Below are 16,178 nucleotides of genomic sequence, written 5' to 3'. Positions count from 1 at the left end.
GTTTTGGAAGATCTGGGGTCAAGTCCTCAGGTCTCCAACCTCTTGGGCACTGCTGATGCAGGCGCTATCTCTCAACACAAGACCTCCAGATGCTTTCAGAAGAGGTTAGAAAAGGGAACTGGGCACCATGAGGTGGTGGCTCTCCCTTCCCAGCTCCAAGCAGGAGCACCTCCCCAGTGCTTTGGGTGGGGAGCACAACATTTTGAGTTGCATTTGAACCAGATTTGAGAGCAAATGTTGCCAACCTGCCAGAGGCTGTGATCGGCTCTTAGAGATAAACACCGACGAATGCCTGACTCAGGACCCTGGGATGTATTTATTTCTCAGCACAAACTCTGCCGAGTTGACTGAGACCCATTTTCATGACACATAAAGCGAAACAAGTTTGACGGGGTTTGTACGGGAAGACGATAAATCCAGACTCATTTAGACTGTTTGATTGTCACTTGTTCGACTGTGCAGCTGCTTTTGAGCCGAGCCATAATCCCTCAGCGCAGCTCCTCTGACATCCCTCAAGCTGGTCCTCACCCGCTCAAGCAGGATCAGGCCCTCGTGGCTCACTGGAGCCATGTGGCTTAATAAGCCCTGGGTCTATTCTCCTCCAAACCAACACAGTTCTTATTGAGCATCACTGGATTAACGTGATGAGCGTCCCCTGCTAATTAACAGCCCGCGCAGCCGAAACTCTGCAGGTGATATGTGTGCAGGGAAAGCATCCATACTCACTTCCCAACGTGGAGGAAACTCGGAGTCAGTTCTTTCCCATGGCAAAATTTGCTCTATTTGTGCTCATCCTCAGATCTGTCCTAAAGAAATACAGCCCGGACTCCTTTCCTCTTCTGCAAACTCCTCGCTTAATCTGTGGACCCGGCAGGTAGCTGGAGCTCACAGCCACCGAAATCTTTGGTCAGTGATCACAATGTAGAACCAAATCACCATCTCCCTCCTTGCTCCACCTCTCTGAAACCACCAAAAAAACCAAAGCCTGGGATGAACAAGCTTTGCAGCAGAATGGTTCAGGCAGCGACAAAACCCACTGGGGAAGGGGAAATGATCCACCCAGACAGACGCCGGAGCCAGGAGGCTTCTCCCTGTCAACACAAGAGGCTGTTTCTGTCTCAGCTTTGCATTTCCATTCAGGAGGAGGAAGGCGGCAAGTTGTGCCTCTGTGCAACACGATGCGGCTTGGCTCCGAACTTCTGCGGGCTCAGAGAAGCCGTAAACTGAAGTTTTAGGCTCAGAGTAGCTTTTTCCCTGCTGCATGCACGTGTGGATGTGTGTGCAAAGGGGGCACCTGTACCCCCAGCATCTGACAACGGTCCTCACCTCCTCCCACCCCCTGCAGCAATGGAAAAGGTCCTTTTCAGGCACACAGCTCATCCCAGCTGGCTCTCCGAAACCTTGCCGTGGTGGTTCCCATTGGGAGGCTGCTGTTCGGGAATTGCCAGCATCCCCACTCCCCTTTGCGGGGCCCCCCTCTTCCACTGCTGAGGGGAGTTACTTGCCCCTAGGGCAAAATATGGGGCCTGATTCTGTGCTGTGCTGCCCGTAGGACAGATGACCATGAAAATGTCCATAGGACAGATGCCACCTCCCTGCAGCCCCTCCAAATCCCACCCGGAGCGGATGGTGTAGCCTCGCTTCCTCCAGAGCATACATTCATCTCATCTAGTGCATTAGAGGAACTTTACTGGGTCAAATTCAGCTGTCCCTTACCCTGGTGTAAATCCAGAACAGCTTCATGAGTGTAACTGGACCCACTCTGTGTTTCCACCAGTGTCAGGGACTGGGAGCTGGCCCATGAACAGCAGCTATAGAGAGCCTGGAGCTGGCCTCTCCTTCCCTGCACACTGGCATGTAAATCCACAAAACTGATTTGTTTTGTGCAATTATTCTTGATTGACACTAGCATGGGGACAGCATCAGTCTTCCTGAGCTGGCCTGGCCATTGCATGACTCCAGTTTCTACTGGTCTGACTCCAGTGGGGAGTGAGAGCAGCCAGTGGTGGAGGAGCACACGGCAGGGCTTAGGCCTCCTGATTTCAGACATTGCAATAAATCCTTTGAATACATTCTGCGTCAGTGGTGATTTGGTTTCCCCTCCTCCCCCCACCCTCCCCAACCCCCCCAACAAATTGGCATTTGAAGGATGACAGCCTGTGCGTTTGGCTGTGTCCACCACCACCATGGCTCCATCCCCATAATGATCCCAGAGGAAAATCTTGCGGTCAGCCTGGTCTTCTGCTGGTGACCACATTCAAAATCTGCATTAACTCCTCTGGTCCTCAGGGAGTCACTTGGGGTTAACTCTTGGGTACAAGATACTGGAAAGCCAAATTATGTCCCCAAACCCGTGCGAGGGCATGGGCGCAGTGCTGGGAGGACTTGCTCCACGTCACTTCAAGCACCTCAAAGTGGAGCAGTTGAAGAGACAGGCAGACAGATACCTTCAGAGGGCAGTTCACCCCTCTAAGGTTGCAGTCTCATGAAGCCATCAGCATGGCATGGCTGCCAGGCGAAGCCGTCCTGCCCACTGCTTTGGCTTTGCTGTCTGACGGTGTTGGCAAATATAGAGAAGAAGAAGAAGAAGAAGAAGAAGAAGAAGAAGAAGAAGAAGAAGAGGAAGAAGAGGAAGAAGAGGAAGAAGAAGAAAAGGAGACTATGAGAGCAGAAGACGAAAGAGAAAGACAGAAAGAGAAGAGAAGAAGAGAAGAGAAGAGAAGAGAAGAGAAGAGAAGAGAAGAGAAGAGAAGAGAAGAGAAGAGAAGAGAAGAGAAGAGAAGTGAGGTTGAGTTCCAGTCGGAAGGGACCTACAACATCTAGTCCAACCGTCTGACCACTTCAGGGCTGACCAAAAGTTAAGCATATTATGTTCTCAGACAACTAGCTTAACAAAGCATGACTTAGCCAATTAGTTTACCTTAACTACCTTACTTTTAGATGGTCTACGTTAGGTGGGACAAACCCCATCCTTCCTGTCTTTCCTTGTGCAAAAGGAAAGAGAAGATCAACATGGTTTTGCTGTAAGATCCCTTCCTATTCAACATGTGGGCATGTTGGCTTCCCAGTATCTTGAACCCTGGGCAAAAGCCCTTGCAGATATGCCTAGCAGTAGGCTCCTGCGACACAAATGGCAGGACACCACCAGGACCATCTGCAGAAGAAGGAGGGAGGGATGGAGGGTGCACAGGCTATGACCTTCACTGTGCTAACGGAGCATTGCACACTGAACCATGGAAGGCTGCTTTTGCGCATGATCACTGGGGCAGGACTGGCATGAAATCGATACAGGACATTTATCAAACACCCTACCAAGCGCTTTACATTCATGCACCTGTTGATCTCTACAGAATTATTTTTGTGCAGTTATCAGTGTGGAGATTTAATTCACATTGAAAAGAAAATTTGTTCAGTGAAGCCTACTTTCATGTAATTAGGTATAACCATGTAAACACGCCGTTAAACATCCCTCCATGCAGTGCTATTAAGTTCTGAGATTCTTCTTTAGCTAGTTCTCTAAGGTGTTTGAATGTAATTTTTTTGTTGCTGCTCCTGTTGCTAATTTAAAACTTTTAATATTAATCTTTTTGAGTGGTGTGAGGTGTCAGTTCTCTGCAAGTGTTAATTTACTCCCAATTCGCCGGGAGCGGTAATACGTTACTATCGCTGAGCTCTATTATTTGTTTTATCTTGTTGTTGTTTTCTTTTTTCCCAGTTGGGATCTCAGGTTTCCCCCTTTCCCTCCCCAAATCTTCTGGGCTGCGATGGTCCACTTCCACTTACAATCCTTTATTGTAGACTACAGTCTTACTGGTGGTGGCCATTGCGATTTCTGGTTCCAGCCGAGATGTCTCAATCTGTGAAATCAAAGAGAAGGCAAGATCAGAATCGATACTGTGTTGCTGTGCTGCAGCAGGAGCTCGACAGATCAATAAATTAATGTGGAGAAGTATAATATGTAAATAATACAATATCAATCATGCCTTTTCCATGTCATTTTAATGTACTTTACCCTGCTCAAGTCTCAAAACATCCTTGTTTGGATTGACTTATATTACATGAAACGATGCACGCTCACTGCCTTGCAATATTCCATGAATTACAGAGCGTCTCTGTGAATCAAACAAATCCCACCCATCATTTTCCTGGAGACAACCCTTCCTTTTCCCACGGTCAAGGTCCCCTCACAAGATGCTAGAAGGAATCCAGTCCCCAAAGCTGTGGTTTGCACCCGTAGGGATCCAGCAAAGCCACAGGCTGCCTGGTGACACAAGGGGACAGCACATCCTCATCCGTCTCCAGGACCAGAGCTCTATATCCTCCAACAAGGACGGATCACAGACAAAATCGCCTCCCCCTTTCTCTGTCTCCATAAAATCTCTGGCCCTTTCCTAATTTTTTCCTTTCGCTGGCTTCTCACAAAGCTTCCCCTTGCTCTGAAATTGCTCTGAACCTTTGCATCCCTGGGAGGGATCCATGGTGCTCCCGGTTCCCACAGCAAGCAAAGATCCCACTCCCAACTGGGACAGGACACCTTGCAAGATCAGACTTTTAGAAATCCTATACATTGAATTGATGCTGTTGCTGACACAATGCTAGGAACCCACGTTAAAATCGAAATGCTTTTGAAAATGTTTAACCTAGTTAGACAAATTAGCAAAAATTTGTGCAAAACAATTTAGGTATTTAAAATATTCAATGTTTTTAAAAACTGGAAAAACTGTTCTTAGCTTTCAGCTGCAAAAACCCAACAAAATATAACATCAAAGCAATCTTAACATGAGGTGCAACATAACCCTTCAGCAAAGCTGTTAAACAGCTACTGAAGCATCATGGGAAATAGCACTTCATTTATTCAAATGCACATATGTCAGGTTTTTGCACCATATGTCATTCCAAGCTATTTACAGTAATAATTAAATCTTAATCAACGTTTAACCTCTGTAAAATGTTTGAAGGGATCTAATCACCCTTCAGACTGCACTAATGAAGGAGAAATATATAAACATAAAAAGAAAATGATGCATAGATAGCACACCAGAAAGAACAGTAATTGCAAAATTGTATTTCTTTTAAATATAATCAGCAAATTATGTAAAGTAAGCCAACGAGTATTTTAAGTGAAGACATCTTGGGTGTCAGAGGTGTGATCAGCTAATTTTGTACTGCTATCCATAACAGATGTAGCATATTTTCTTTTAGTGCCATTATTAGCAACTTCACCATTTCTTTCTGTGCTGAAACACAAAGTGAAGCATTGTGCCGGGGAGAGTACCCAGCAAAGGTGCAGGAGAGGCGATTCTCACGTACACCGGCACTGACGGGATCCATTTTGAGGGAGGATTAACTCCGATCTGCCTGGCTCTGACGCAGCTTTTCTTCCCATTGTTTTCTTATTTTTATTCCAGAGACAGAAAGAAAAGCTCCGAGGCACTGGGGCTGGGAGGTTTCACCCACTGGTATGAAAATATCAAGGGGGGAAGTGCTTTAAAATGACCTGGAATTGGGTGGCCCAACCCTGACCGTCCATGCTGGCGTTGGTAGGGCTTGGGCATGTGGGGCAGCTCGGACAGAGTGAAACTCAACTTGGGTCCCCCTACTACTGGGACGTCTCCACAGAAAGCGAACGGAGAGCCACCAACAGCTCCTTCCTCTCCAATGGGGGACAGAGAGGTGGCAGGTCCAAGGAAAGCCACATCTGCCTCGGTGGACCCCGGATTAGCGGTCTGAAAGCAAGACCTTCGAGGAAAGGGTTATTAAGCATTGGAACAGGCTGGCCAGGGAAGTGGTTGAGGTATTTAAAATCCCTGGAGGTATTTAAAAGACGGGTAGGCATAGTGTTTAGAGATACAGTTTGGTGATGGTTTTTGTCAGGGTTAGGTTGATGGTTGGACTAGATGATCTGAAAGGTCCCTTCCAACCTAGGCAACTCTATGATTCTACAACTTGGATGTGCTGAGTCTAGAAGAGAGAAGTTCAAGGGAGACATAGTGGTGTGTGCATGTGCAAGAGGCTACGGCACAGCAGAAAGGAATAATGTTTTGTTCACTCTCTCTTGGGACACAATTCAAAAAGCATCGAGTAAGATCCAAGCTGAACAGCAGGAAGAGTATCCTAGTGGGAAGGAGCAAAGTATTGCAAGCAAATGCTTGGGAAAGGTGTAGTGTCTCTGTGGTGGGAGGCTTTCAGCACAAATTAGATGAAACCCATCAAGAATAGTTTAAGCAGAATTGAGCTTGTCTTGGTGGAAGGAGACAGATGAGATAACTGCATGTAGGTCCTTTTGGCTTCCTTCCCATGGGTCCAGGAGGGAAACGGCCTCCTTTCCCTGCCTGGCAGAGGTCTTCGTTCATGGCAAGGCTGTGCAGAAGGCTGTTGGGGTGGCTTTAGGAGGGACAGGAATGAGGTGTGACACTTCAGAGACAGATTGTGGTGTCTGAGCAGAAGGACAAGGGAATGAATGTCTAATGCAAGATGGACATGTGGTTGGGGACTCCTTTGAAGGTCTTGAAAGAACATAAAACTGGTTACAGGCATTGTTTTGGAGCTGTGTATTACTGAGCTCACTTAAGTCCCTTTCCAAAGCCTGGGAAGATGTGAAATAAATTTGCTGGGGAGTGCCTGGTTGAACTGGAGCAATCTCTGCAGATTCCCTTCTGGTTGACTAATAAAACAGATATTGCAAACTGCTCTAGAGCCTCAGCTACAGGAGCTCCAAGGGGTGTGTCTGCACCAAGGAAGCAGGTACAGGAGGAACGTACTCCACTGCAGTACTGGCAAAGTCATTCAGAAATGCATCAGGAGTAACTTACTCCTCTCACTGGGAAATCAAACGCAGAAGAACAGGCAGAAGCATTTGGGTGGTAGGGTACAGATATTAAGACAACATCAAGACACAACCTTATTGTGTACCAGTTCAGTCTTTGAATCACCCAGAGTTTTTTGTTAGAAAGCATAATTTCACCTATTTTGGTGTAGACCACTACTGTAGCTGTTCAGCATCCTGGATGTGCTTGGCCATCCTGCCACTGGACATGGCATTGTGAAACGGATCTGGAGACCACAGTTTCCTGTCAAGTTTCTTATGTCTCAGCTTCAAAGAAGACCCCCAGCAGGATCCTTCTTGGTCATGGCCATGCTGGGAACCCCTCTAACAGGGAACACCTGCCATGGAGGGTGCTCTGAGGAACAGGTTCTACCCTGATGGGACTACACTCATGGGACTTGCCCCACCCCACACAGGGTGACTGTCCTTTCAAACTGAGTGCCTACCATAGGACTGAGTTTGAATTGTGTCCATCCTTTTCCTCCCAATGAGGTAGATCTACCTGTGCTAAGACAAAGGATGGATCCCCTTTCTGGCTCTGGGATGGTAGCGCTGAGGTGCCTACCAGAAAAGGACCTTCAACAATGAATCTAGGAGAAAAGAAGTCCAAGAGAGATGCAAGCTCACAACAGCACTGAGGGAACCACGGTGTGAAAACACCATTCCTAGAGAGTGCTACAAGGGGCTTCTTTGGGAAAGAAAACCCACAGGCTTTCAGGCTGATGGTTGCATGAGCATCAGTGCAGCATTGACCGCTCAGTATCCTGAAATACCATCATTGGAATATATACTATACACACTATAACAAGGCAGCAGGAGAAGAAGGAATTACTTCACCCCCCGTGAAGCTACTGGAAGCTTTGCTATAGATGCAGGAATCCCGATCCTTGCTGGGGACACGGCCAAGGTGCATCTCCAAACTCTTCCAGAAAAGTGGCAGGCCCTAGCCACAGCCCATCGCAACATCTGGGAGCCCGTGGGGCCTGAGGACGCTCTTCTTCCTTCTAGCTGATAGCCAAGTACATGAAGAAAAAAGGGAAAAAAGAAATGGTGTCCCCTGACCTTATTCAAGCAACTGTTTATAAACCAGCATCACTGAGGTAATGCAGGCAGGATGACAGCACTGGCTTTTTAGCGGTGTTCCTGACCCGGTGATATCTATCCTCCCAGGGAACAAAGCCACCGTAAAGGGAATCGCCTCTCGTGGTGCCCACCGCACGCCAGCTCTTTTCCCCCCATCTCTGCCTTGCAGTGGAAGCCTCTCTCCTCTCATCAGCACAGACAAGGCTAATTGGGGTGATAAAGAACTGGCTCCGAGTGCTGGCGTGGGCTGGAGGAACAAATGGTGCGGTGGTCACAGCTGGTGCTGCGGAGACGGAGAGGGAGAGGGTGTGAGGCAGGCTCCCGGCGCCCAAAGTTTCGTCAGCCCATGTTGGATGCGGGGCGGCGAGGTGGGGGGTTGTGTGTGTTTTGCATTCGCTGCTGACACGGGTGTAGCGTACATGCACGTCCGGTGAAGCAGAAGCAGGCAGAAAGCAGATGCTTTTTGTTTGGGGTTGATACTCATTTCTATCCCAGCTCGGGAAAAGGTGTAGAAAGGAATGTGCTCCTAAGAGTGCAGGGAGAGAGATAGGTCTAGGCTCACTGCCAGGGATCCTGTAATGATATGGAAGGCAGCTAGGGGAGACAGGAGCAGATGGATTTGGCATACAGCTCATCACTCAGCCAAAAAAAGGGAGGGAGGGGGGAGAAGAAGGAAGAAAGCAGCCAATTTTGGTAGGGGGAGGGTCATGTGGACTGACGGATGCTGTACTTGGAGGTGGGGGGAAGGGAGGATCAGGCTGGTCACCATGTCTTCTGCTGCTGCCTCGGCAGTGCTAGTGAGATGGCTCAGTGGTGGCCCTGGTTTGGAGCCCGGAAGGGCTCTCCTGGCCCTTCCGGCAGCCCTCTGCTGCCTCCTCCTGGGCTATCAGACATCAGGGCAATGGCCCAGGACAATGACAAGCTAACCGAGCCCTAGTGAAGCTCGCTGAGGTGTAGCAAGGTTAATAAATGGCACTATGAAGCACCATGAAGGACCAGCAACTGCTGCTTCCATGGTGGTGGGCTCTATGAACAGCTAGACAGCGAGGTGGGGCACATTCAGCACCATTAACAGACTCTGCTCTGTCCTTGGTCTTCTTGGTGAAAGAGGATCATGTTTTTCCTTGGATAGATGAGCTACTGCTCATCAGGCACGCCACGGTCACCAGGCACCTCTGCTTGTAGCATGGTGCAACTGTGGTGTGAAAGCATCTCTGTACAGGTTTACCAAGGCTTCCTTTCACCTTCAACCCATGGTGACCTAATGCAACTCTGCTAAGAAGCAGAACCTCATTAAATTTGGCTTAACATGCTTACTTGGGGTCAAAACCCAAATTGATTGGGTTTTCAATGGTCTTGTTCCCACGGTAAGACTGCCTAAATGTTCTTCTTTCAGGTATTTCAGATCTTCTTTTCTTCTTTTAATGGACAGTAGCTGAAAGAATGCTGATGGGGCAAAATCACAAATCTGAACCCATGCTTAATTTTATAAGGCTTTCCAAAATTGGAAAATGTACACCGAGTGATTTAAAGACAGCAAGACTTTTTCCTCCTCTGTTCAGATTAACTTTCGAAAGCTTTTCCCAAACATCAAAAATTAAAGTGCTCTCCATGGATCCACTCGCTAAGGAATGAGATGAGGAAATCGGTGTTTGCTTAAGGAGTGTCTCTTGGAAATGCTATGGACCTACTGCCAACTGAAGGTGACCTGACAGGTGAGAGAAGTCAGGAAATGCCCCATCTCACCCAACCCCCTTTTGATTAAATCACAGATGTTTCTCAAAAGATATCCAGCCTCTGGTTAAGGAGTCCAACCAATAGTGGAGCTACAAGACCTCTCAGTATCCTGCTTCAAAGAGCATCATCCATCCACATCATTTGCATTTTTCTAAATTCAGACTTCCAGCTTTCCATTTATCTATTTGCTGCACTAAGGAGCTCTACCCTGCCTGATATTGTCTTCCCATGAAAGTATTCAAAGACTATTAAATCTCCTTTGCTAAAATTTATAGACAAAATTCATGCTGCTTCTCTGCAAGTCAGATTATTGTTTGAAAAACTGGTGTTAAAGCTGTTTTCTGACCACTTCCCAGTTTTTCTACATAGTTAAAAAACTATTTTCCCCCAAACTAGACACACTGGTTGAGAGATGGTCTCATGGCTAACATACATGGTAACAAAAACCTTCATAAATAATTGATATTCAGTTTGCTGGCCAAATCACAAAGCTGAGGGAGAACAATTTTGTTATAAACCTGAATTTTGTTAATTTTTCCTTCAAATTAATAATAAAAATTGAACTTAAGAGTTGACTGGTACAGTTCTCTTCATTTTTCGTTTCTCTCAAGCCTTTAGACCTCCCTCTTTTAAAGAAACATTCAGTTTTCACAAGAAAAAACACCATACCTAGTCAAAACGCTTTCCTCAAAAACAAGGAAACAAGTTATTTGATTCTATTTCCATCCTTGATGCTGGTTAAGGTGTTATCAAAATGTAACCAGAGCCTGGGAAGCCACTCCTGCCTCTCCAGCCATCACTGGTCACATCGTGTCCGAATCTGGCTTCACCTGGGATGCAAGAGCATCGTGGCTCAGTGGGAGCCCACTCACAGGTTTGACACCATCCACCTTCCCAAAGAAGTGTTGACTTTGGGGTTAGGGCGGGGAGGGAGGGCCGGACCCCCCTGAAACGCAGGGATCAAAGAGCTGCGCACCTGCTGGCACAGCGGCACTGAGCGCTTCCCCAGCGAGGGGTTAGAGCCTCCATTCTCACCATCCCTGCTTTGATCATCTCCTTTTGTCTGACACGCCAAGGTATGCAACTGTACTCGGGGACTGACATTCCCTAAGAGCCTTTGCGACCCTCCCTGGCCACCACGCTGCAAGGAACAGGGCAGATGTGCTTTTCCAGCCGGGACTGCGCCGAGGAAGCAGTCTGGCCGGTTGGGCAGAGCCTGTGCACGCTGCAAGCAGAGCACCACAAAGGATGTGCATCTACACGGCACATCCACACAACCTGTGTCCACCAGAAGATGTTCTGTGAAGGTAGCGGCTTTGGAAGGAGAAGGCACCGAGGGCTGGGAGCCGTTGCACAAGCAAATAGATCAAACCTCTCTGGTGCTCTGGATCCATCTATTCAGGAAAGAGGTGAAAATTTGTCACATGCTCTTGCACCAAGAAAACCATCACCACTAGTGCCTGGCTGGCTTTCCTAATGAAGTCACACCACAGCCTCACCAAGGTGAAGAGAGCCTACCACCATGGATACAACTCAACTCCTGATGCACCACGCTGGGTGAGCGGCCACACTCATGGAGTAAAAGGTTCCTCTCTTGCTCGCATTGTTGGAGGTAAAACCAAGCCAGTGTTAGATAAGGATGAACAAGCTCAGGAGAGCATTTGGTTTATACTACCCTTTCACCGCCAGGTAAATGGATTCACATGTAGTTCAGCATATCTTTCAAGTAAGGAACTATCAGGCAGTCTGGGTAATTTGCAAAGTTTCTTGTTTCACTGCAAATCTGGAACTACTACCATGTGCCTAGCAGGTGGGTAACCTGTTAAATCCCTGCAACGTAGTAGTATTCTGGGGGATTTAACATAAATGGCTCTGAATTCAGAACCCTGTTTCCAAACACTAAGTTTTTAGGGATATGTCATTTCTCATTTACACCGAAGATATATCTCAGTGCTGCTGTCTAACCCGTGGTAGGATATACCTAGAACTGTCATTAAGAAGGACCACTGCTTGAAATTAATTTTATCTCCATTTTCTCTTCCCTCCTTGAAACAATAAAAAGGAGGAAAGCTGGAATATTTGGCTGCTCTAGCTCTTGAGGATTATCCATTTCAGTAGATTTTTCTGGTTTTTGCCATGGATGCTTTGACCACCGGCATCCACCTCCGGGTGCTTGTAGGACAGGGCAGAAAACAGAGGTTCTTCTCAGATCAGGCTGGAAAGGGTCTGCATGTGGCACCACGCATACCCCGCTATGACATCCGTTAGATATAAAGTATGCCAGTGATGGTGTTAGTGCCACAAGCTATTCACACTCTATCACATCTGCTGACACCTCTGAACCGTCCCCTAAAAACGTCACTGCTTTTAGCAAAGCACGAAATGCAAAGTGTCAGCAGCACCTTGGGTGCCATCAGGTTTCTGTATTGAGACGAGTAGGAATATTCCTCATGCTCAACAGATGTTTGGATAGAGACGTGTAATTGCTTTTGAGACAGCTACAAGGCTTAAGATGTTACTGCCCTCACCTTAAATGGGAACAATTGACTCCACCCCAAAGCAGAGCAGAAGAATTTGCAGGACTTATCAGTCAGTTATGGGACAGAAATTTCATCAAGGGTTGTTTTTAACTTCAGCTTCAGGAGTCGCAAATTAATATATCACAGCTTCTCTAAAGCAAAATAATATTCCTATCAAAAAAAGCCCAACATTTTGATCAGCCGCGAAGAAGGAAAACATGGTACTTTAGGCTAGTGTCCAACCAGGCTGGAGCAGAGCACAACTGCCCCCATGGCAATGAGCTCCCCTCACCCAGCGACATGTTTGTTTCCGGTGCTCTAGAAATGACTGATGATAACAGTCTTAGCAGGTGGGGTAATAATATGTGACAGCAGGCACCTAAGGCTGCAATGTAGCTTCAACTGCTCAGCGTGTCCCTGCCTGTCCTGCAGCAGAGTAGTTCAACAGCCGCGTTCCACTCCTGTGCTCCGAGCCCCGTATTTGTTCAGTGCCCCAAACCAGTCCACCAGCAAGGTACCAGCTCTAACCTTCCAGTTCCCCAGGGGAACCTTTCTGGTGTCTCAAGATGACATCAACAATGAACAGACATGGTGAGATGAATGAAAGCCACTCCTAGGATCATACAATCATAGAATTGTCTAGGTTGGAAGGGATTTTTAAGATTATCGAGTCCAACCATCAACCTAACACTGCCAAAACCACCACTAAACCACGTCCCTAAGCACCATGTCTATCCATCTTTTAAATACCTCCAGGGATGGTGATTCAATCACTTCCCTGGGCAGGCTGTTCCAATGTTTGATAACCCTTTCTGTGAAGAAATTTTTCCTAGTATCCATCCTAAACCTCCCCTGGCGCAACGTAAGGCCATTTCCTCTTGTCCTATCACTTGTCACTTGTGAGAAGAGACCAGCCCCCACCTCACTACAGCCTCCTTTCAGGTAGTTGTAGAAAGCGATAAGGTCTCCCCTCAGCCTCCTTTTCTCCAGGCTAAACAACCCCAGCTCCCTCAGCCGCTCCTCATAAGACTTGTGCTCCAGACCCCTCACCAGCTTTGTTGCCCTTCTCTGGACACGCTCCAGCACCTCAATGTCTTTCTTGTAGTGACAGACCCAAAACTGAACACAATAGAGGAGCTGAGTTTGGTGAGCACTGGGGTCCATTGGCTCTCGGACCCTCTCAAGTCTCCCAGCTTTATAAACAGATTGAAAGGTCAACCCCCTGCATGACAGAGTCTCCAAATCATTGTAAATTTGTGGGTTTGAGTCTTCTGGGAAAGAAGAGGGTTGCCCACAGCACCAGAAAACTCAAGTCTTTTTAAAAAAACCACCCAAACCCAAATAAAGGCTTTGAAACCATAAAGTTTCAAAGAGCAAGATGCAAACCAAAAGTTTTTTCTGTCTGTCTTCCACAGGAAAGAGACATTTCCAGTTCTCTCTAGCAATCCAAGAAGGTGAGGGGCTTTCCCTCCTTTCATCCAGTCGCTGCTATCCAGAAGGTGCCAGCCTGCATCCCAGTGAGCATGGCACCTTGTTCTGCAATGCTCCGCAAGGGACCAAGGGGTAAGACATGAGTAACACAAACTCATCACCCATACAGAGAAATGTAGAAGTTCAGGCATGAGACTGAACAAAGAACTGAAGTGAAGTTGTGATGAAGAGAATCTAAGACCCTGGCATGATGTTCTTCCATAAAGTGAAGAAACACGTAAAAGGCCTTTGCAGGAGCTAAGATGCCTTTTCTCCTTCACTCTGGAGAAAGAGATCTGCTCATGTATAGAAGATAAGTGCTCAGGAGGTAAACTCCTGATTTGCCACACTAAATTAATTTCTACAGGAGCTCCAGAAAGGTGGATGTCTTAGGCTGGTACCACAGCAGAAACACATGTGTTCTGCCCTCAGGTCACCTAGCCTCATGAGGTAAGGACTCTTCTTCAGGAGAGGACTTTCTCCCAAAATTGTTTGCACAGGGCAGTCAGTCTATAGCGTGTCGGGCAAAAGAAACTTCTTCCTGGCATCAAGGAAGAAGCCTCACGTTACATGATGTAGACTCTGTTGGGGAACATTCAAGCCAACCAACGGATGGAAGAGTCATCAGCCCACCTAAAATACAATCTTGAAAATACCCAAAATAGCAGAGTTTAGGGTCTCTGTTCCTTGATGAAACGAAAAGCATTCACAAAGACAGAGCTGTCTCTCCTTTTTCGGAAGAAAAAAAATCCTACTTTTGAATGTGGACATTATGAATGTGGCAAGTTTCCCCTTTGATGAAAACAAGCAACTACGTCCATTTTGGTAAGAATCCCTCCAGCAGTTCTGCCAAGGAAGAGAGCATTTGTTGCTATTTGGTAAGAACGTCAAACCCTGCAATTCTCTAGCTATTGAGAAGGAAAAGCATGATAAGTATTGCAGGATTTAGGGATGCCCTTGTTGCTTTAAAGAGGCTAAGCAAGTTCCTTAGAATCCCAACCTCCATCCCATTTCCTTCTCTTGAAGGTCCAACAGCCTCACTAGAAAGATGTTGCTAGCTCCAAATGATTTAAAAAACAATTACAGATAATTATATATACCTGCGCTTGGGAAATGTGATTAATAAGGCATTCTCTGCAGTGAGCAAGCATGCTTACTGCAGGCAAGTCTGGACAACTGGCCGCCTTCCTTTGCTCTTAACATCTCACTTGGAGTAGTCTGAGGTACAGTTGCTTCAAATGAACTAAAACAACTGTATTTGAGTATACAGAAAAGGACATATCCAACACTACGCAGAAAGAGAGGCGTATGCCAGGCAAGAGACAAGGAAGAGCTGGGGACAAACCTGGTTGCACCAAATACAGAGGCTGATATCCCCAAGAGAGGGGATTGAGTTTTCAGGGTAGGCTGGCAGAAAGAGAGGAAAGATCTCGGCTTTCAGGCCAAGAAGAAACCAGCAAAACCACAGACTTGCAGGAGGACTGCACAGGGCAGAAGGAGACAAGGACAACCTGCAGGCTCCCCGATGAGCCGGGCAGGAATCCTTGGGGGAAATGCTTCAGGAGGAGCTGCTCTGTTTACAGTAGGTGCTGCTGAAAGGTGTCCTGAAGAAAGACAGCAATTAACAGGCCTGGAAAAAAATGGCTTCTTTCCACAAAGTGCCTTTTAAGTATGTTTTTCGAGCCACTTTAAGGGTTAATGTTTAGCTGTTTATCCGGAGTTGTCGGATGTCAGCTCTTTCTTTTGACTCCTAATGGCTTATAGCCATCAGGAGGTGAAGACTCCTCAAAAGAGATGGTGTCAGGAATGTTTTTTTATGCCCACTAGCACCCACACACCTGCAGGAGCCTGTGCTTGCAGGATAGATAGTTTACATACTTGAACCTGTATCCCAGGGACAGAGATATAAACATGAAACCAGATCCTGTCTGACACTGCTGCTGAAGCCCCTGGGCAGTACAAAAGGGTCCTTTCTCCCACACCCACCTTGAATGACCACAAATAACAGTTCGGCTCAAGCCATCGCTTCCCAGCAAGAACAAGCTCTGCTGGCCCAGGTTACAATTTTAGGGCCAGATCCCGTAAAGTTTTCAGCACCTTTGACTCCTGCGAATGTTGGTCGTGAAACAAAGGACCAGCCTCAGGAGCAGAATTCAAAAACCAGCTTGGGCACAAATCAAAGCCTCTCGGACAGGGAACGTGAGAACAAAGACACAGGCTCCAAATCAATCAGAGTGCTGCTCACACGTGACCTTCCCCAGACGAGAGATGTCATTGAGCCTAATAATTACACCGCGAGGTGCAAACAGGCTGAGCAGTTGTAAATCTAACCACCCCAACGTTTCCTAGGGGCTTGTGAAGAGTGATGGTGGAGCTGATGCCCCTGAAGACCAGATCCTTCCTCTTCCTGTTGGAAAGAAGGACATTTGCTCCCAGAAGAGTCTGAGACCTGCTAATCCCAGCCCATTGTGGAGTGAGTAGGTATGGGAAATGCTTTGATTTTGAGAAATACGGGGGGAAAAAAAATGGTAAGGGGAGATGAC

The 16,178-nt window shown here is 47.1% G+C and overlaps 1 protein-coding gene across 5 annotated transcripts in view; it reads right to left on the bottom strand.

Annotated features, from left to right (window-relative positions):
* Positions 1-2,703: 2,703 nt before the first annotated feature.
* Positions 2,704-16,178, bottom strand: part of SFXN5 (sideroflexin 5) — a 104,594-nt gene continuing 91,119 nt past the window's right edge. Inside the window, exon 12 of one of the 5 annotated variants that reach the window (XM_054203119.1) lies at positions 2,704-3,857. In XM_054203119.1, coding sequence (XP_054059094.1) covers positions 3,780-3,857 — 78 coding nt within the window. In that variant the 3' untranslated portion in view covers positions 2,704-3,779. The remainder of the gene's footprint in view (positions 3,858-16,178) is intronic. The other 4 variants (XM_054203117.1, XM_054203118.1, XM_054203122.1 and 1 more) reach the window with 4 other exon arrangements.

Source organism: Rissa tridactyla, chromosome 5, assembly GCF_028500815.1.
Source record: "Rissa tridactyla isolate bRisTri1 chromosome 5, bRisTri1.patW.cur.20221130, whole genome shotgun sequence".
Classification (NCBI taxonomy): domain Eukaryota; kingdom Metazoa; phylum Chordata; class Aves; order Charadriiformes; family Laridae; genus Rissa; species Rissa tridactyla.
This window is presented reverse-complemented; position numbering and strand designations above follow the sequence as displayed.